This window comes from Lepisosteus oculatus, chromosome 14, assembly GCF_040954835.1.
Source record: "Lepisosteus oculatus isolate fLepOcu1 chromosome 14, fLepOcu1.hap2, whole genome shotgun sequence".
Lineage (NCBI taxonomy): Eukaryota > Metazoa > Chordata > Actinopteri > Semionotiformes > Lepisosteidae > Lepisosteus > Lepisosteus oculatus.
The window spans coordinates 39,235,509-39,256,308 of record NC_090709.1 but is presented as its reverse complement, the minus strand read 5'-3'; the positions used below and the strand labels follow the sequence as shown (position 1 = coordinate 39,256,308).

At 56.7% G+C, this 20,800-nt stretch overlaps 2 protein-coding genes across 2 annotated transcripts; one reads left to right on the top strand and one right to left on the bottom strand.

The window, feature by feature from the left end:
• Positions 1–1,440: 1,440 nt before the first annotated feature.
• On the top strand, positions 1,441–4,444 carry rps18 (ribosomal protein S18). Its single transcript, XM_069199108.1, has 6 exons — positions 1,441–1,550; positions 1,809–1,907; positions 2,872–2,958; positions 3,104–3,205; positions 3,854–3,945; positions 4,324–4,444. Exons 1-6 carry the CDS (start codon positions 1,548–1,550, stop codon positions 4,397–4,399), a joined length of 459 nt encoding a protein of 152 aa, XP_069055209.1. The 5' UTR covers positions 1,441–1,547; the 3' UTR covers positions 4,400–4,444.
• Positions 4,445–5,651: 1,207 nt separating this feature from the next.
• Positions 5,652–14,833, bottom strand: LOC138243487 (E3 ubiquitin-protein ligase RING2-B-like). The gene is made up of 7 exons (XM_069199109.1): positions 14,012–14,833; positions 11,393–11,484; positions 10,659–10,819; positions 10,075–10,290; positions 9,038–9,316; positions 8,018–8,216; positions 5,652–6,977 (listed from the first exon to the last, which is right to left on the bottom strand). Exons 1-7 carry the CDS (start codon positions 14,349–14,351, stop codon positions 6,876–6,878), a joined length of 1,389 nt encoding a protein of 462 aa, XP_069055210.1. The 5' UTR covers positions 14,352–14,833; the 3' UTR covers positions 5,652–6,875.
• Between the last annotated feature and the right edge of the window lie 5,967 nt (positions 14,834–20,800).

Here is a 20,800-nt window from a genome sequence, read left to right as displayed (position 1 = left end):
TCCGTCGGAACACGTGGAATTATGTAAAAAGTTTAATTTTTAGCTGTTATAATTGTGAATTCCTCCGGCTGTCAAGTGTCTATTTTTGTATCTGTTTTAATATTTTGTCTCCCCCCTTGTATTTCTGCTGTTTAAATAAAAACTTAATCTAAAAAAAGAGTTCAGCTCCCCTGTACGGTGGGCATTTGTACTACCCGCTGTCTCAGGAAGGCTGGGAGTATCGTTCAGGACACCAGCCATCCCGGTTCCTCACTTTATCTCCCTCCTTCCCTCCGGTCAGCGTTATAGGAGCTATTTTTGGGGGGGATTTATTGTTGCTGTCATTCTGTAAAGCGCTTTGAGAAGCCACCTTTAAATAATAATAATTAATAATTGCTTTTACTTATATAGCGCTTTTTCTGGACACTCCACTCAAAGCGCTTTACAGGTAATGGGGACTCCCCTCCACCACCACCAATGTGCAGCATCCACCTTAAAGGCGCTATATAAAATAAAGTTCATTATTATTATTATGATTATTATTATTATTAAAGGCGCAGACTTCCAGCTTCAGAGACGGCTTCTTCCCCTCCAGCTGTCAGATTACTGAACTCTGCCCCTCCCGCTGGCTCACACGGATGTGTTATCCAAGTCGTGTGTTATTAAACTTCTCGTTGTCGCTGCGGCTGTTCCGTGTTGATGTTTGTGGCGATTTATTTCATGTCTTTGGACTGGAGCGGACGGGCGCGGAAGCGTTTCCTCGCACTCGTGCAGAGGACAAACACACGGGGCGGGATCGTGTGAACACACTGGGACGGACCCAACACTACCGGCTGTGTCCGGTCCCGGTCCCGGTCCCGGTCCCGGACGGGCTGGCCGGGCTGGCGGAGGGGTTTCCAGCTCCCTGTCAGTGGGGTATAACTGTGGCTCTCCGCACACGAAGGTACCCCGCAGTCCAAACGCCTCTCTCGGTGAGGAAACTGTCCCCAACACCAGGCAGAACGGACCCCTCTGTGCCCATCAGGGGGGAAACTGCTTTTAACGCCACAGTGAAACACGCAGCCTTCGAAAGCCATGTCAGTCCCCAGTGCACCGCGCAACAGTACAGCCAATGGCGTCGTAAACCCAGCGCCCGCTGGCCCGGAGGGCACCAAAATATTAAATAATAAAGTCAGTCCGGCGAAGGTGCCGACGAGCTGATCCGAGTTTCAGAGTCGAGGGGGAAGGAAAACCTGGGGACACACCGGCCGCACAGGGGCCGGGCCGGCGGCTCTCTTCCGCACCGAAGGAAGACCTTTTCTTTTCTTTTTTTAAAGAATCACGGGGAGTCGTTTAAAACCGTTTCTTTTTTCTCCCCACCACCACCACCACTTAGAGCGCCGTCCTCTTAAAAAGGCAGCGACAGCGGCCCACAAGAAGAACTCGGTCCGTGTTTCCCCACCGGACGGCATTCGGGAGGGGGCGGCGGCGGTCGGGCGCCGGAACCGGAAGCCCCTCCCCGGAGATCCCGCGATATAGTCTCGCGAGAGCGCGGCCTCTGCCTCTTTGCGACGGGACCCGCGGACAAGATGGTGAGAGGAGACGGGCTGCCGGGGAGCCGGCAAGGCATCCGCCGCCATCGCTTGCACACGGGGGCGCCGGCGCCCCGGCCGCCGCGGGGCAGCCTCTGCCGGACCCCTGCCCGGCCCTGCGGCTCGGTTTGGGTCGGAACCGGGTGCGGGTCTGTTTTAAAACTGGCGCTCGCTGCTGTGCTGTGTGATCCGGCCATATTCCCTCCGAGCCGAGCCCGCTAACCCCCCTGTCTCTCTGTGTCTCTCTCTGACCCGCAGTCACTCGTTATCCCCGAGAAGTTCCAGCACATCCTGCGTGTTCTCAACACCAACATCGATGGGCGCAGGAAGATCGCCTTCGCCATCACCGCCATCAAGGTGAGACACGGGGCTGTGAGTGGACCGGACTGGACCGGGCTCTGGGCTGACCCGCTGTGTGTTCAGGGGCAGGGCTGGGCTGTGGACTGAGCTGCTGTGTGTTCAGGGTCAGGACTGAACTCTGGGCTGACCTGCTGTGTCTCTGGGTGTTGAGGGTGTGTGTTCAGGGTCAGGGCTGACTTGCTGGGTCTCTGTGTAGACTGTGTGCTCAGGGTCAGGACTGGGCTCTGGACTGAGCTGCTGTGTGCTCAGGGTCAGGACTGGGCTCAGGGCTCTGGACTGACCCTGTTGGTGTGGTGTGTTCAGGGGGTGGGCGCTGGACTGACCCTGCTGGTGTGGTGTGTTCAGGGGGTGGGCGCTGAACTGACCCTGTTGGTGTGGTGTGTTCAGGGGGTGGGCGCTGGACTGACCCTGTGGTTGGTGTTATTTGTATTCAGGGGGTGGGCGCTGGACTGACCCTGCTGGTGTTATTTGTATTCAGGGGGTGGGCGCTGGACTGACCCTGCTGGTGTTATTTGTATTCAGGGGGTGGGCGCTGGACTGACCCTGCTGGTGTAGTGTGTTCAGGGGGTGGGCGCTGGACTGACCCTGCTGGTGTAGTGTGTTCAGGGGGTGGGCGCTGGACTGACCCTGCTGGTGTAGTGTGTTCAGGGGGTGGGCGCTGGACTGACCCTGTGGTTGGTGTTATTTGTGTTCAGGGGGTGGGCGCTGGACTGACCCTGTGGTTGGTGTTGTTGTGTGTTCAGGGGGTTTGCGCTGGACTGACCCTGTTGGTGTGGTGTGTTCAGGGGGTGGGTGCTGGACTGACCCTGTGGTTGGTGTTATTTGTGTTCAGGGGGTGGGCTCTGGACTGACCCTGCTAGTGTGGTGTGTTCAGGGGGTGGGCGCTGGACTGAGCCTGTTGGTGTTGTTGTGTGTTCAGGGGGTGGGCGCTGGACTGACCCTGTTGTTGTTGTGTGTTCAGGGGGTGGGCCGGCGATATGCCCATGTTGTTCTGAGGAAGGCTGATATCGACCTCAACAAGAGAGCTGGAGAGCTGACCGAAGACGAGGTGAGTCTGGGGGGAGAGGGGGCTGTGTGTGTGTGTTGGGGTGTAGTTGGGGATGTCTTGGTGGGCAGGTGGAGATGTGTTGGGGTCTAGATGGACGTGTGGGGGCTCACTGCTGTGTGTGTTGGGGTGTCTGGGGCGGGGGCAGGTGGAGAGAGTCATCACCATCATGCAGAACCCCAGGCAGTACAAGATCCCAGACTGGTTCCTCAACAGGCAGAAGGACATCAAGGATGGAAAATACAGCCAGGTAAGACTGCAGTGTCCTGAGGGGGGCGCAGCACCCTGCGGCCTGTGGTCAGTTACTGCTCCCTCCTCACTGGGGTACGGGTCTCTACAGTGCCCCCTTGTGGGGCTGCAGGCTATACAGACCACTGGGGTATGGGTCTCTACAGTGCCCCCTTGTGGGGCTGCAGGCTATACAGACCACTGGGGTATGGGTCTCTACAGTGCCCCCTTGTGGGGCTGCAGGCTATACAGACCACCGGGGTACAGGTATCTACGGTGCCCCCTTGTGGGGCTGCAGGCTATACAGACCACTGGGGTATCTACGGTGCCCCCTTGTGGGGCTGCAGGCTATACAGACCACTGGGGTATCTACAGTGCCCCCTTGTGGGGCTGCAGGCTATACAGACCACTGGGGTACGGATCTCTCCAGTGCCCCCTTGTGGGGCTGCAGGCTATACAGACCACTGGGGTACGGATCTCTCCAGTGCCCCCTTGTGGGGCTGCAGGCTATACAGACCACTGGGGTACGGGTATCTACAGTGCCCCCTTGTGGGGCTGCAGGCTATACAGACCACTGGGGTACGGGTCTCTAGACTGCACTCTACTATAGAGAACAGTGGGGTACAGTTGGGCGTGTTGTGGGGTGACCTGGCGTTGTGCTGTCTCGCAGGTTCTTGCTAACGGCCTGGACAACAAGCTGAGAGAAGACCTGGAGAGACTGAAGAAGATCAGGGCTCATCGGGGACTGAGACACTTCTGGGGGTAAGAGACACTTGGACATCCCATCTCCCCTCTTTACTAACCCCCCTCTCTCTCTCTCAGTGCAGTGTTCATGTACTGGAGTGTCCAGTCAGTGTGTGTGTGAACCCCTCTCTCTCTCAGTGCAGTGTTCATGTACTGGAGTGTCCAGTCAGTGTGTCTGTGTGAACCCCTCTCTCTCTCAGTGCAGTGTTCATGTACTGGAGTGTCCAGTCAGTGTGTGTGTATGAACCCCTCTCTCTCTCAGTGCAGTGTTCATGTACTGGAGTGTCCAGTCAGTGTGTGTGTATGAACCCCTCTCTCTCTCAGTGCAGTGTTCATGTACTGGAGTGTCCAGTCAGTGTGTGTGTATGAACCCCTCTCTCTCTCTCTGTGTTTCAGCCTGCGTGTGAGAGGTCAGCACACGAAGACCACTGGAAGAAGGGGTCGCACTGTGGGTGTGTCCAAGAAGAAGTAAACTCTGTCCCTCTGTCCTCCTCAATAAACGTGCCCAGCACACTCACGTCTGTGTCTGCCCTCTGCCTGGTGTGTGGTCTGTGGGGGTGGGGGCTCGCGCCGCTCAGTCATCTGGCACAGGGGGAGCGTGGCCCTCGATCAGGTGTGGGGTAGGGGGGAGCTCGCTCCGGCTGTGTCGTGACCCTGAGGGGTTGGGGGAAGCTCCTGCTTGGGCCTGGTGTTTTGTCCCAAGCTGTGCTATTCAGCTATCACTTCAGTGTCCCTCCAAAAGGGTGGAGAGTTGCTTTTGGCATCGCCACACCAAACTGCAACTACCATATAATCCAACATCGCGTTAAGAATACACTGGATTATACAATAAACACACACACGACAGTGCCAGACCTGGGACAGTGCACACACACACACACAGGACAGTGCCAGACCTGGGACAGCGTACACACACACACAGGACAGTGCCAGACCTGGGACAGTGCTCTCTCTCTCTCACTCACTCACACACACACAGGACAGTGCCAGACCTGGGACAGCGCACAGACAGACACAGACAGTGCCAGACCTGCAACAGTGCACACAAACTCACACAGGACAGTGCCAGACCTGGGACAGTGTGCACACACACACAGAGGACAGTGCCAGACCTGGGACAGTGTGCACACACACAGATGCCTCACTGTGGACAGTCGCTGGGACCGGAGGACTCCCTGCAGGAGCTGGGCTGGAGGAGGACGGGGGCCGCTGTGAGCCCAGTCCTTCACAGAGAGACGGGGGGTCTCTTGCTGGGGCCCGTGACCCTGTACTGCTCGGGCTGGGGCTCCTCCACCCCGCCAGTGGGAGTACGCTGTCCGAGAGGCCTGGACTCAAACCCCGCCCCCCTTTCAGCTGCGCCCCTGGGAGGGGGGGTACTGGTGTCACCCACCTGCCAGCGGGGGGCGCCCCTGCCCCTCTGCTCTTCCGGTGTCTCCCCAGCAGGGCGGCGTTTGGCTCCATCCCGCAGGTGACGCAGGCCCAGCCAATCGGGGAGCGGCCTCTGCCCTTCCTCTCTGCCTCGGCCAATCGGGGAGCTGGGCCCGCCCCCTCGGTGTGCTCCCGCAGAGGCAGGAAGTGGCGCAGGTGGGCACTTCCTGCAGGGCCTCCGCACACGGGAAAGCACGCACCCGCCCGTCCGACCAGACACCACGCACACACACACACGCACTACAGCACTACCGGGGGCGAGGGCCACCTCCCCCAATAACGAGACCGAGAGGGTCTGCGCTTCTAGAAAAGTTTATTGTGGGACGGGAGCAGACAGACGCAGGACTAGTGTGTCTCTACCAGAGGGATCAGCTCAGCACAGGGAGGGGGCTGTGTGTCGGGGCGCAAGTGTGTTTTAATCAGTGCGTCAGTGTGTACTTCAGTGTGTCAGTGTTTCAGTCAGTCAGTGTCAGAGTGTCAATGTGTCAGTGTTTCAGTGTCAGAGTGTCAATAAGTGTGTACTTCAGTGTGTCAGTGTTTCAGTCAGTCAGTGTCAGAGTGTCAATGTGTCAGAGAGTCAGTGTGTACGTTAATGTCAGTGTTTCAGTCAGTGTGTCAATATTTCAGTCAGTGTCAATGTGTCAGAGTCAGTGTGTACGTCAATGTGTCAGAGCGTCAGTGTGTCAGTCAGCTCGGAGATAACACTGCGCAGAGAGAGAGACAGGGCTCTGAAAACACTGTACAGAGAGAGAGACAGGGCTCTGATAACACACTGTACAGAGAGAGAGAGACAGGGCTCTGTGATAACACACTGCACACAGAGAGAGAGAGACAGGGCTCTGTGATAACACACTACAGAGGGAGAGACAGGGCTCTGTGATAACACACTGCACAGAGAGAGAGAGACAGGGCTCTGTGATAACACACTGTACAGAGAGAGAGAGACAGGGCTCTGTGATAACACTGCACAGAGAGAGAGAGACAGGGCTCTGTGATAACACTGTACAGAGAGAGAGAGACAGAGCTCTGTGATAACACACTGTAAAGAGAGAGAGACGGGCAGGACAGACACCCTGCACACAGGCTGGGAGAAAGAGACAGGTGTTACACACTGTACAGAGAGAGACACACTACAGCGAGAGAGGACAATGAGAGACAGAGTACAGAGAGACGCACTGTACAGAGAAAAAGAGGACAGAGGGAGACACTGTATAGAGACAGAGAGAGACTGTACACAGAGAGGACAGAGAGACACTGTACAGAGAGAGAGGACCGAGAGACATACTACAGCGAGAGAGGACAGAGAGACACGCTGTACAGAGAAAAGGAGAGGACAGAGGGAGACTGTACACAGAGAGAGGACAGAGAGACACTGTACAGAGAGAGAGGACAGATTTATTCCTTCGGTATAAAACAGGCTGTAGAAAACTCCAGAATCAGCTTCCATCTCGTAGAGCAGAGCAAAACTTGTCTGTCCAGACGCAGGAGGGGTGAGACAGGGTGAGAGCTGGACCCCTCCCTCACTTCTGCTCCTTGGTGGGGGCGTAGTACAGCTCGAGGGGTTTGCTGACCTTCCAAAACTTCTCGTTCACGAGCTCCAGAGTGAGAGAGCCATTGAGCGTCTGTGAGAGAGAGAGAGAGAGGACCTGTCTCACTGTCAGCGAGAGAGAGAGAGGACCTGTCTCACTGTCAGCGAGAGAGAGAGAGGACCTGCCTCACTGTCAGAGAGAGAGAGAGCCATTGAGTGTCTGTCAGAGAGAGAACCTGTCTCACCGTCAGAGAGTGAGAGAACCTGCCTCACTGTCAGAGTGAGAGATAGAACAGGAGGAGACAGGACAGGGAGAGAGGACAGGAGGGGGAGAGAGAGGACAGGAGGGGGGGAGAGAGGACAGGAGAGGGGAAAGGAGAGGACAGGAGGGGGGGAGAGGACAGGAGAGGGGAAAGGAGGGGACAGGAGAGGGAGAGAGGACAGGAGAGGGGGAGAGGACCTGCCTCACTGTCAGAGAGAGAGAGAGGACCTGTCTCACTGTCAGAGAGAGAGAGCCATTGAGTGTCTGTCAGAGAGAGAACCTGTCTCACCGTCAGAGAGTGAGAGAACCTGTCTCACTGTCAGAGTGAGAGATAGAACAGGAGGAGACAGGACAGGGAGAGAGGACAGGAGGGGGGGAGAGGACAGGAGAGGGGGAGAGAGGACAGGAGAGGGGAAAGGAGAGGACAGGAGAGGGGGAGAGAGGACAGGAGAGGGGAAAGGAGAGGACAGGAGAGGGGGAGAGGACAGGAGAGGGGGAGAGAGGACAGAAGAGGGAGAGAGGACAGGAGAGGGGGAGAGAGGACAGGAGAGGGGAAAGGAGGGGACAGGAGAGGGGAAAGGAGGGGACAGGAGAGGGAGAGAGGACAGGAGAGGGGGAGAGGACAGGAGAGGGGGAGAGAGGACAGGAGAGGGGAAAGGAGGGGACAGGAGAGAGGGAGAGAGGACAGGAGAGAGGGAGAGAGGACAGGAGGGGGGGAGAGAGGACAGGAGAGGGGGAGAGAGGACAGGAGAGGGGGAGAGGGGACAGGAGAGGGGAAAGGAGGGGACAGGAGAGGGGAAAGGAGGGGACAGGAGAGAGGGAGAGAGGACAGGAGGGGGGGAGAGGAGAGGACAGGAGGGGGGGACACTCACGGTGAACTGCCCCGCTGTGGTGGTGATGTAGATGGTGTACTGCTTCTCGCTGACGTCCTGCAGGCTGGCCGCGCCGGCGCCCCCCTCGCCCCCCTCGCCCCCCGCCTGCCTGTCCGCCTGTCTCTCCTCCAGCGCGATGCGCAGGGCCAGGTACTTGGACAGGTGGTCCACTGTGGCGTTGGCTGTCGTCTTGACGTACCTGAGAGAGAGACAGGGAGACGGGCGGGAGAGAGAGAGAGAGACAGGCAGGGAGGGAGGGGGAGAGAGAGAAGGGCAGGGTAGAAGAGAGGGGGAGAGAGAGAGAGACAGGGAGGGAGGGGGAGAGAGAGAGAGAGACAGGTGGGAAGGGAGACGCAGGGAGAGAGAGGGAGACAGGGAGACAGTCAGAGAAAAAGAGACAGTCAGGGAGTGAGTCCTGTCTCTCTCCTCTCTGTCTCCTCTCTGTCCTGTCCCCCTCTCCTGTCATCTCTCTATCCTGTCTCTATCTCTCTCCTCTCTCCTGTCTCCCACTCTCTCCTGTCTCTCCTCTCTGTCCTGTCCCCCTCTCCTGTCATCTCTCTATCTCTCTCCTCTCTCCTGTCTCCCACTCTCTCCTGTCTCTCCTCTCTCTCTCTCCTCTCTGTCCTGTCCCCCTCTCCTGTCATCTCTCTATCCTGTCTCTATCTCTCTCCTCTCTCCCACTCTCTCCTGTCTCTCCTGTCTCTCCTCTCTCTCACTCCTCTCTCCAGTACCTGGTCTGGCTGTACTGCTCCCTGTCCACCAGCAGGGGGTGTGGGCAGAACACCAGCTCGATCTCTCTCTCCTCTCTCTCACTCCTCTCTCTCCTGTCTCTCTCCCGTCTCTCCTGTCTCTCTCACTCCTCTCTCCAGTACCTGGTCTGGCTGTACTGCTCCCTGTCCACCAGCAGGGGGTGTGGGCAGAACACCAGCTCGATCTCTCTCTCCTCTCTCTCACTCCTCTCTCTCCCGTCTCTCCTGTCTCTCCTGTCTCTCCTGTCTCTCTCACTCCTCTCTCCAGTACCTGGTCTGGCTGTACTGCTCCCTGTCCACCAGCAGGGGGTGTGGGCAGAACACCAGCTCGATCTCGGAGCCCGAGCTCTCGTGGGGCGGGGGGCTGGCCCGGTCCGAGTCGTCGGAGGCCCGGGAGCGCTTGTGCCGGCTGGGCCCGGCCTCGGGCGGGGCGGCGCCGGCGCTCTGGGCCGAGCCGTGGGACACGTGGGACCGCGAGTCGCAGTTGTCCTCCCCGCCGCTGAAGGTGGTGTTGTCACTCTCGTGCTGCTGCTTCCTGACCCGCTGGGCCCTGGGGGGGAGGGGGAGTGGGTCAGCGCCGGGCCCGCTGGGGAGCTCCGGGCCGGGCCAGTCCGGTCAGCACCTGTGTCAGTCCGCTGTGGGCCAGTCCAGTCCAGTCCGATCAGCACCTGTGTCAGTCCAGTGTGGGCCAGTCCAGTCCAGTCCGATCAGCACCTGTGTCAGTCCAGTGTGGGCCAGTCCAGTCCGATCAGCACCAGTCCAGTCCAGTCCGATCAGCACCTGTGTCAGTCCAGTGTGGGCCAGTCCAGTCCAGTCCGATCAGCACCTGTGTCAGTCCGCTGTGGGCCAGTCCAGTCCAGTCCGCTGTGGGCCAGTCCAGTCCAGTCCAATCAGCACCTGTGTCAGTCCAGTGTGATCCAGTCCAGTCCAGTCGGTGCCCGTGTCAGTCAGGCCCGGCCCAGTCCAGTCGGCGCCTGTGCCAATCCAGTGTGATCCAGTCCAGTCCAGTCGGTGCCCGTGTCAGTCAGGCCCGGCCCAGTCCAGTCGGCGCCTGTGCCAATCCAGTGTGGTCCAGTCCAGTCCAGTCCGCTGTGGGCCAGTCCAGTCCAGTCCGATCAGCACCTGTGTCAGTCCAGTGTGGTCCAGTCCAGTCCAGTCGGCGCCTGTGCCAGTCCAGTGTGGTCCAGTCCAGTCCAGTCGGCGCCGGTGCCAGTCCAGTGTGGTCCAGTCCAGTCCGATCAGCACCTGTGTCAGTCCAGTGTGGTCCAGTCCAGTCGGCGCCGGTGCCAGTCCAGTGCGGCCCGGTACCTGTGCATGGCCTGCATCTTGAGCCCCTCCTCGATGCTGGAGCTCAGCGCCTGCTGGTTGTGCAGCCGGCTGAGCCGGGCCAGCACCCGGTCCTGGTGGGCCTCGTACTCGTCCCGGCTGGGGTAGATCTTGGAGATCAGGGCGTCGAAGTTCGGGTCGGGCCGCAGGGAGCGCTTCGACACCAGCTTCTTCCTGCAGGTCGGGCACTCCTTGTTCCTGGAGAGACAGGGGGGTCGTCCACAGGGAGAGACAGGGGGGTTAGTCCACAGGGATCATCACCCCGGAGAGAGACAGAGGGGTTAACCCACAGGGATCATCACACTGGAGACAGAGGGGTTCATCCACAGGGATCGTCACCCCGGAGAGAGACAGGGGGGTTCATCCACAGGGATCGTCACCCCGGAGAGAGACAGAGGGGTTAACCCACAGGGATCATCACCCCGGAGAGAGACAGAGGGGTTAACCCACAGGGATCATCACACTGGAGACAGAGGGGTTATTGACAGGGCCAGCGGCCCAGACAGACAGACAGGCAGGCAGGCAGACGCTGGGTGTCACCCTGTGCAGAGGAGGCTGGCTCGTACCCTGACCGCAGCGCAGTGACGATGCAGTCGGAGCAGAAGCGATGGAGACACTCCTTGGTGGTCATGGTGTTCTTCAGCATGTCCAGGCAGATGGGGCACATGAGCTCACTGTGGAGACTGCGGGGAGAGACAGCGATTTCTGTCCCGTCCATGATCGCCTCCTGCACAGGAGAGAGAGAGGGGTTCATACACACACCCTGACTGGACACTCCAGTACATGAACACTGCACTGAGAGAGAGAGGGGTTCATACACACACCCTGACTGGACACTCCAGGACATGAACACTGCACTGAGAGAGAGAGGGGTTCATACAGACACACTGACTGGACACTCCAGTACATGAACACTGCACTGAGAGAGAGAGGGGTTCATACACACACACTGACTGGACACTCCAGTACATGAACACTGCACTGAGAGAGAGAGGGGTTCATACAGACACACTGACTGGACACTCCAGTACATGAACACTGCACTGAGAGAGAGAGGGGTTCATACACACACCCTGACTGGACACTCCAGGACATGAACACTGCACTGAGAGAGAGAGGGGTTCATACAGACACACTGACTGGACACTCCAGTACATGAACACTGCACTGAGAGAGAGAGGGGTTCATACAGACACACTGACTGGACACTCCAGTACATGAACACTGCACTGAGAGAGAGGGGTTCATACACACACACTGACTGGACACGAGTTCCCAGAGACAGACAGCTCCCTCTTACCTGCGGAGTTCTGTGTAACTCATACAGACTCAGCTCCCACGTCTTGTTGGGGTTCTGTGCTGTTGCTGGGGTGGCCATGTTGTTTCTTGTCCCTGAGGAGACAAAATAGAGAAAGTGCCATCAGACTCACAGCTCCAGGTGTGACAGTGCAGCAGTCTGATCCGCTCCAGGTGTGACAGTGCTGTCAGTCAGACTCCCAGTGCGCAGCAGTCTGATCCGCTCCAGGTGTGACAGTGCTGTCAGTCAGACTCCCAGTGCGCAGCAGTCTGATCCGCTCCAGGTGTGACAGTGCTGTCAGACTCCCAGTGTGCAGCAGTCTGATCCGCTCCAGGTGTGACAGTGCTGTCAGTCAGACTCCCAGTGCGCAGCAGTCTGATCCGCTCCAGGTGTGACAGTGCTGTCAGTCAGACTCCCAGTGCGCAGCAGTCTGATCCGCTCCAGGTGTGACAGTGCTGTCAGTCAGACTCCCAGTGCGCAGCAGTCTGATCCGCTCCAGGTGTGACAGTGCTGTCAGTCAGACTCCCAGTGCGCAGCAGTCTGATCCGCTCCAGGTGTGACAGTGCTGTCAGTCAGACTCCCAGTGCGCAGCAGTCTGATCCGCTCCAGGTGTGACAGTGCTGTCAGACTCCCAGTGTGCAGCAGTCTGATCCGCTCCAGGTGTGACAGTGCTGTCAGTCAGACTCCCAGTGCGCAGCAGTCTGATCCGCTCCAGGTGTGACAGTGCTGTCAGTCAGACTCCCAGTGCGCAGCAGTCTGATCCGCTCCAGGTGTGACAGTGCTGTCAGTCAGACTCCCAGTGCGCAGCAGTCTGATCCGCTCCAGGTGTGACAGTGCTGTCAGTCAGACTCCCAGTGCGCAGCAGTCTGATCCGCTCCAGGTGTGACAGTGCTGTCAGTCAGACTCCCAGTGCGCAGCAGTCTGATCCGCTCCAGGTGTGACAGTGCTGTCAGTCAGACTCCCAGTGCGCAGCAGTCTGATCCGCTCCAGGTGTGACAGTGCTGTCAGTCAGACTCCCAGTGCGCAGCAGTCTGATCCGCTCCAGGTGTGACAGTGCTGTCAGTCAGACTCCCAGTGTGCAGCAGTCTGATCCGCTCCAGGTGTGACAGTGCTGTCAGACTCCCAGTGCGCAGCAGTCTGATCCGCTCCAGGTGTGACAGTGCTGTCAGTCAGACTCCCAGTGTGCAGCAGTCTGATCCGCTCCAGGTGTGACAGTGCTGTCAGTCAGACTCCCAGTGCGCAGCAGTCTGATCCGCTCCAGGTGTGACAGTGCAGCAGTCTGATCCGCTCCAGGTCTGACAGTGCTGTCAGACTCCCAGTGCGCAGCAGTCTGATCCGCTCCAGGTGTGACAGTGCTGTCAGTCAGACTCCCAGTGCGCAGCAGTCTGATCCGCTCCAGGTGTGACAGTGCAGCAGTCTGATCCGCTCCAGGTCTGACAGTGCTGTCAGACTCCCAGTGCGCAGCAGTCTGATCCGCTCCAGGTGTGACAGTGCTGTCAGTCTGACTCCCAGTGCGCAGCAGTCTGATCCGCTCCAGGTGTGACAGTGCTGTCAGTCAGACTCCCAGTGCGCAGCAGTCTGATCCGCTCCAGGTGTGACAGTGCTGTCAGTCAGACTCCCAGTGCGCAGCAGTCTGATCCGCTCCAGGTGTGACAGTGCTGTCAGTCAGACTCCCAGTGCGCAGCAGTCTGATCCGCTCCAGGTCTGACAGTGCTGTCAGTCAGACTCCCAGTGCGCAGCAGTCTGATCCGCTCCAGGTGTGACAGTGCTGTCAGTCAGACTCCCAGTGCGCAGCAGTCTGATCCGCTCCAGGTGTGACAGTGCTGTCAGTCAGACTCCCAGTGCGCAGCAGTCTGATCCGCTCCAGGTGTGACAGTGCTGTCAGTCAGACTCCCAGTGCGCAGCAGTCTGATCCGCTCCAGGTGTGACAGTGCTGTCAGTCAGACTCCCAGTGTGCAGCAGTCTGATCCGCTCCAGGTGTGACAGTGCTGTCAGACTCCCAGTGTGCAGCAGTCTGATCCGCTCCAGGTGTGACAGTGCTGTCAGACTCCCAGTGTGCAGCAGTCTGATCCGCTCCAGGTGTGACAGTGCTGTCAGTCAGACTCCCAGTGCGCAGCAGTCTGATCCGCTCCAGGTGTGACAGTGCTGTCAGTCAGACTCCCAGTGCGCAGCAGTCTGATCCGCTCCAGGTCTTCCAGTGTCGCCCATGAGACTTACAGTTCACAGCTGCATACAACCGTCTGTAAAAGCCGGAGTGGACCAGCAGACTGCTGTGCACTGGGAGTGTCCAAACCCACCCGATACGCGACGCTACAATTCCACACTCACTGGGGCCGGGAGACGAGACACTTCCACACTCACTCGGGGCGGGAGACGAGACGAGACGAGACACTTCCACACCCACTCGGGCCGGGAGACGAGACGAGACGAGACGAGACACTTCCACACCCACTCGGGCCGGGAGACGAGACGAGACACTTCCACACTCACTCGGGAACAGAGACGAGACACTTCCACACTCACTCGGGCCGGGAGACGAGACACTTCCACACCCACTCGGGCCGGGAGACGAGACACTCCCACACCCACTCGGGAGCAGAGACGAGACACTTCCACACTCACTCGGGGACAGATAGGAGACGAGACACTTCCACACCCACTCAGGCCGGGAGACGCGGCCGCTGCGGTCGAAGTTTCTCCCAACTCGGTGTCGCGTCGCTCCTCCGCTCCGCGGCCCGTCCTGCTCTGCGCCACAGAAGGCGCTTCGCTTTCGCTGCGCTTCCTTCGGGATTTTATTTCTTCCGTGGGCAATTTTGTTTTTCCCTCCCCGCCACCTCCGTGTCCGCAACGAAACACAATCGGGAGGAATGTAAACAAAAGTGCCTGGCTGGGCGCTCCTAGCTGGCGGCCATCTTGACGCCGGAAGCGACGCAGCCGGACTTCCGGCGGCGTGGCGCGTCATGCTTGGACGTGCGACAGCGCCGCCTGGTGGGCTGGAGGAGACAGCGGCAGCGGCAGCGGACTGGCCGACGTCACAGGCCCTCCTCACGAATACCAAATAGACTCATCTCGCTGTAGAAAGCCAGGAGCTGGACTGATCAATACAGGACAGGGCTGTTTCTCACCCGTGAGGGACGACTCAGCTCCTGTCGACTGTCCAGGAAGAGACATGTGTGAAGGAAGGAAGGAAGTAAAGGGTGCTGACATTCTGCTCTCTCTGTATTGGTTTGCTGACAGATAATGCTTGGTGCCCCCATCTGCTGCCATCTTTCGTCCAGTCCGCTCACCGGCTGAACAGTATCGTCTCCCTGCAGCGAGTCCCCCGAGATGGGCTTCTCTCGCACGCAGGCCTGGGACCGAGACCCCTGGGACTCGAACTCCGAGACGGGACCGGCCGCCCTCGTCACCTGGAAACTACACTGAAATAACCTTCTCCCTGCTCCAGACTCTGGTGTTTCTCTCTGTAGACTCCTGACTGCTCCAGACTCTGGTGTTTCTCTCTGTAGACTCCTGACTGCTCCAGACTCTGGTGTCTCTCTCTGTAGACTCCTGACTGCTCTAGACTCTGGTGTTTCTCTCTGTAGACTCCTGACTGCTCTAGACTCTGGTGTCTCTCTCTGTAGACTCCTGACTGCTCTAGACTCTGGTGTTTCTCTCTGTAGACTCCTGACTGCTCCAGACTCTGGTGTCTCTCTCTGTAGACTCCTGACTGCTCCAGACTCTGGTGTTTCTCTCTGTAGACTCCTGACTGCTCCAGACTCTGATGTTTCTCTCTGTAGACTCCTGACTGCTCCAGACTCTGGTGTTTCTCTCTGTAGACTCCTGACTGCTCCAGACTCTGGTGTCTCTCTCTGTAGACTCCTGACTGCTCCAGACTCTGGTGTCTCTCTCTGTAGACTCCTGACTGCTCCAGACTCTGGTGTTTCTCTCTGTAGACTCCTGACTGCTCTAGACTCTGGTGTTTCTCTCTGTAGACTCCTGACTGCTCCAGACTCTGATGTTTCTCTCTGTAGACTCCTGACTGCTCCAGACTCTGGTGTCTCTCTCTGTAGACTCCTGACTGCTCCAGACTCTGGTGTCTCTCTCTGTAGACTCCTGACTGCTCTAGACTCTGGTGTCTCTCTCTGTAGACTCCTGACTGCTCCAGACTCTGGTGTCTCTCTCTGTAGACTCCTGACTGCTCTAGACTCTGGTGTCTCTCTCTGTAGACTCCTGACTGCTCCAGACTCTGGTGTCTCTCTCTGTAGACTCCTGACTGCTCTAGACTCTGGTGTCTCTCTCTGTAGACTCCTGACTGCTCTAGACTCTGGTGTCTCTCTCTGTAGACTCCTGACTGCTCTAGACTCTGGTGTCTCTCTCTGTAGACTCCTGACTGCTCTAGACTCTGGTGTCTCTCTCTGTAGACTCCTGACTGCTCCAGACTCTGGTGTCTCTCTCTGTAGACTCCTGGCTGCTCCAGACTCTGGTGTCTCTCTCTGTAGACTCCTGGCTGTTCTAGACTCTGGTGTTTCTCTCTCTAGACTCCTGACTGCTCCAGACTCTGGTGTTTCTCTCTGTAGACTCCTGACTGCTCCAGACTCTGGTGTTTCTCTCTGTAGACTCCTGACTGCTCCAGACTCTGGTGTTTCTCTCTGTAGACTCCTGACTGCTCCAGACTCTGGTGTCTCTCTCTGTAGACTCCTGACTGCTCTAGACTCTGGTGTCTCTCTCTGTAGACTCCTGACTGCTCCAGACTCTGGTGTCTCTCTCTGTAGACTCCTGACTGCTCTAGACTCTGATGTCTCTCTCTGTAGACTCCTGACGGCTCCAGACTCTGGTGTCTCTCTCTGTAGACTCCTGACTGCTCCAGACTCTGGTGTTTCTCTCTGTAGACTCCTGACTGCTCCAGACTCTGGTGTCTCTCTCTGTAGACTCCTGACTGCTCCAGACTCTGGTGTCTCTCTCTGTAGACTCCTGACTGCTCTAGACTCTGGTGTCTCTCTCTGTAGACTCCTGACTGCTCCAGACTCTGGTGTTTCTCTCTGTAGACTCCTGACTGCTCTAGACTCTGGTGTCTCTCTCTCTAGACTCCTGACTGCTCCAGACTCTGGTGTCTCTCTCTGTAGACTCCTGACTGCTCCAGACTCTGGTGTTTCTCTCTCTAGACTCCTGACTGCTCCAGACTCTGGTGTCTCTCTCTCTAGACTCCTGACTGCTCCAGACTCTGGTGTCTCTCTCTGTAGACTCCTGACTGCTCTAGACTCTGGTGTCTCTCTCTCTAGACTCCTGGCTGCTCCAGACTCTGGTGTCTCTCTCTGTAGACTCCTGACTGCTCCAGACTCTGGTGTCTCTCTCTGTAGACTCCTGACTGCTCCAGACTCTGGTGTTTCTCTCTGTAGACTCCTGACTGCTCCAGACTCTGGTGTCTCTCTCTGTAGACTCCTGACTGCTCCAGACTCTGGTGTCTCTCTCTGTAGACTCCTGACTGCTCCAGACTCTGGTGTTTCTCTCTGTAGACTCCTGACTGCTCTAGACTTTTTGTTTCTCTCTGTAGACTCCTGACTGCTCCAGACTCTGATGTTTCTCTCTGTAGACTCCTGACTGCTCCAGACTCTGATGTTTCTCTCTGTAGACTCCTGACTGCTCCAGACTCTGATGTCTCTCTCTGTAGACTCCTGACTGCTCTAGACTCTGGTGTTTCTCTCTGTAGACTCCTGACTGCTCTAGACTCTGATGTCTCTCTCTGTAGACTCCTGGCTGCTCCAGACTCTGATGTTTCTCTCTGTAGACTCCTGGCTGCTCCAGACTCTGGTGTCTCTCTCTGTAGACTCCTGACTGCTCTAGACTCTGGTGTCTCTCTCTGTAGACTCCTGACTGCTCCAGACTCTGGTGTTTCTCTCTGTAGACTCCTGACTGCTCTAGACTCTGGTGTCTCTCTCTCTAGACTCCTGACTGCTCCAGACTCTGGTGTCTCTCTCTGTAGACTCCTGACTGCTCCAGACTCTGGTGTTTCTCTCTCTAGACTCCTGGCTGCTCCAGACTCTGGTGTCTCTCTCTCTAGACTCCTGACTGCTCTAGACTCTGGTGTCTCTCTCTGTAGACTCCTGACTGCTCTAGACTCTGGTGTCTCTCTCTCTAGACTCCTGACTGCTCCAGACTCTGGTGTTTCTCTCTCTAGACTCCTGACTGCTCTAGACTCTGGTGTCTCTCTCTGTAGACTCCTGACTGCTCTAGACTCTGGTGTTTCTCTCTCTAGACTCCTGACTGCTCTAGACTCTGGTGTCTCTCTCTCTAGACTCCTGGCTGCTCCAGACTCTGGTGTCTCTCTCTCTAGACTCCTGACTGCTCTAGACTCTGGTGTCTCTCTCTGTAGACTCCTGACTGCTCTAGACTCTGGTGTCTCTCTCTCTAGACTCCTGACTGCTCCAGACTCTGGTGTCTCTCTCTCTAGACTCCTGACTGCTCCAGACTCTGGTGTTTCTCTCTCTAGACTCCTGACTGCTCTAGACTCTGGTGTTTCTCTCTGTAGACTCCTGACTGCTCTAGACTCTGGTGTTTCTCTCTGTAGACTCCTGACTGCTCCAGACTCTGGTGTCTCTCTCTGTAGACTCCTGACTGCTCCAGACTCTGGTGTCTCTCTCTCTAGACTCCTGACTGCTCCAGACTCTGGTGTCTCTCTCTGTAGACTCCTGACTGCTCCAGACTCTGGTGTTTCTCTCTGTAGACTCCTGGCTGCTCCAGACTCTGATGTTTCTCTCTGTAGACTCCTGACTGCTCTAGACTCTGATGTTTCTCTCTGTAGACTCCTGGCTGCTCCAGACTCTGATGTTTCTCTCTGTAGACTCCTGACTGCTCCAGACTCTGGTGTCTCTCTCTGTAGACTCCTGACTGCTCCAGACTCTGGTGTCTCTCTCTGTAGACTCCTGACTGCTCCAGACTCTGGTGTTTCTCTCTGTAGACTCCTGACTGCTCCAGACTCTGGTGTTTCTCTCTGTAGACTCCTGACTGCTCCAGACTCTGGTGTTTCTCTCTGTAGACTCCTGACTGCTCCAGACTCTGGTGTCTCTCTCTGTAGACTCCTGACTGCTCCAGACTCTGGTGTCTCTCTCTGTAGACTCCTGACTGCTCTAGACTCTGGTGTCTCTCTCTGTAGACTCCTGACTGCTCCAGACTCTGGTGTTTCTCTCTGTAGACTCCTGACTGCTCCAGACTCTGGTGTTTCTCTCTGTAGACTCCTGACTGCTCTAGACTCTGATGTCTCTCTCTGTAGACTCCTGACTGCTCCAGACTCTGGTGTTTCTCTCTGTAGACTCCTGACTGCTCCAGACTCTGGTGTTTCTCTCTGTAGACTCCTGACTGCTCCAGACTCTGGTGTTTCTCTCTGTAGACTCCTGACTGCTCCAGACTCTGGTGTTTCTCTCTGTAGACTCCTGACTGCTCCAGACTCTGGTGTCTCTCTCTCTAGACTCCTGACTGCTCCAGACTCTGGTGTCTCTCTCTGTAGACTCCTGACTGCTCCAGACTCTGGTGTTTCTCTCTGTAGACTCCTGGCTGCTCCAGACTCTGATGTTTCTCTCTGTAGACTCCTGACTGCTCTAGACTCTGATGTTTCTCTCTGTAGACTCCTGGCTGCTCCAGACTCTGATGTTTCTCTCTGTAGACTCCTGACTGCTCCAGACTCTGGTGTCTCTCTCTGTAGACTCCTGACTGCTCCAGACTCTGGTGTCTCTCTCTGTAGACTCCTGACTGCTCCAGACTCTGGTGTTTCTCTCTGTAGACTCCTGACTGCTCCAGACTCTGGTGTTTCTCTCTGTAGACTCCTGACTGCTCCAGACTCTGGTGTTTCTCTCTGTAGACTCCTGACTGCTCCAGACTCTGGTGTTTCTCTCTGTAGACTCCTGACTGCTCCAGACTCTGGTGTCTCTCTCTGTAGACTCCTGACTGCTCCAGACTCTGGTGTCTCTCTCTGTAGACTCCTGACTGCTCTAGACTCTGGTGTCTCTCTCTGTAGACTCCTGACTGCTCCAGACTCTGGTGTTTCTCTCTGTAGACTCCTGACTGCTCCAGACTCTGGTGTTTCTCTCTGTAGACTCCTGACTGCTCTAGACTCTGATGTCTCTCTCTGTAGACTCCTGACTGCTCCAGACTCTGGTGTTTCTCTCTGTAGACTCCTGACTGCTCCAGACTCTGGTGTTTCTCTCTGTAGACTCCTGACTGCTCCAGACTCTGGTGTTTCTCTCTGTAGACTCCTGACTGCTCCAGACTCTGGTGTCTCTCTCTGTAGACTCCTGACTGCTCTAGACTCTGGTGTTTCTCTCTGTAGACTCCTGACTGCTCCAGACTCTGGTGTCTCTCTCTGTAGACTCCTGACTGCTCCAGACTCTGGTGTTTCTCTCTGTAGACTCCTGACTGCTCCAGACTCTGGTGTTTCTCTCTCTAGACTCCTGACTGCTCTAGACTCTGGTGTTTCTCTCTGTAGACTCCTGACTGCTCTAGACTCTGATGTTTCTCTCTGTAGACTCCTGACTGCTCCAGACTCTGGTGTTTCTCTCTCTAGACTCCTGACTGCTCCAGACTCTGGTGTTTCTCTCTCTAGACTCCTGACTGCTCCAGACTCTGGTGTTTCTCTCTCTAGACTCCTGGCTGCTCTAGACTCTGGTGTCTCTCTCTGTAGACTCCTGACTGCTCTAGACTCTGGTGTTTCTCTCTGTAGACTCCTGACTGCTCCAGACTCTGGTGTTTCTCTCTGTAGACTCCTGACTGCTCCAGACTCTGGTGTTTCTCTCTGTAGACTCCTGACTGCTCTAGACTCTGATGTTTCTCTCTGTAGACTCCTGACTGCTCCAGACTCTGATGTCTCTCTCTGTAGACTCCTGACTGCTCCAGACTCTGGTGTTTCTCTCTCTAGACTCCTGGCTGCTCCAGACTCTGGTGTCTCTCTCTCTAGACTCCTGACTGCTCTAGACTCTGATGTCTCTCTCTGTAGACTCCTGACTGCTCCAGACTCTGGTGTTTCTCTCTGTAGACTCCTGACTGCTCTAGACTCTGGTGTTTCTCTCTGTAGACTCCTGACTGCTCCAGACTCTGGTGTTTCTCTCTGTAGACTCCTGACTGCTCCAGACTCTGGTGTCTCTCTCTGTAGACTCCTGACTGCTCCAGACTCTGGTGTTTCTCTCTGTAGACTCCTGACTGCTCTAGACTCTGGTGTTTCTCTCTGTAGACTCCTGACTGCTCCAGACTCTGGTGTCTCTCTCTCTAGACTCCTGACTGCTCCAGACTCTGGTGTCTCTCTCTGTAGACTCCTGACTGCTCTAGACTCTGGTGTCTCTCTCTGTAGACTCCTGACTGCTCCAGACTCTGGTGTCTCTCTCTGTAGACTCCTGACTGCTCTAGACTGTGGTGTCTCTCTCTCTAGACTCCTGACTGCTCCAG

Excerpts from the sequence above, each read along its gene's own strand:
- LOC138243487 (XM_069199109.1), bottom strand. The coding sequence starts at position 14,351 with ATGACGCGCCACGCCGCCGGAAGTCCGGCTGCGTCGCTTCCGGCGTCA. Across the intron at positions 8,217-9,037 it reads GAGCAGTACAGCCAGACCAG|GTACGTCAAGACGACAGCCA; the intron begins GTACTGGAGAGA and ends TCTCTCTCTCAG. Across the intron at positions 6,978-8,017 it reads CCACAGCGGGGCAGTTCACC|ACGCTCAATGGCTCTCTCAC; the intron begins GTGAGTGTCCCC and ends TCTCTCTCACAG.
- rps18 (XM_069199108.1), top strand. Across the intron at positions 2,959-3,103 it reads GAGAGCTGACCGAAGACGAG|GTGGAGAGAGTCATCACCAT; the intron begins GTGAGTCTGGGG and ends GGGCGGGGGCAG. Across the intron at positions 3,946-4,323 it reads GGACTGAGACACTTCTGGGG|CCTGCGTGTGAGAGGTCAGC; the intron begins GTAAGAGACACT and ends TCTGTGTTTCAG.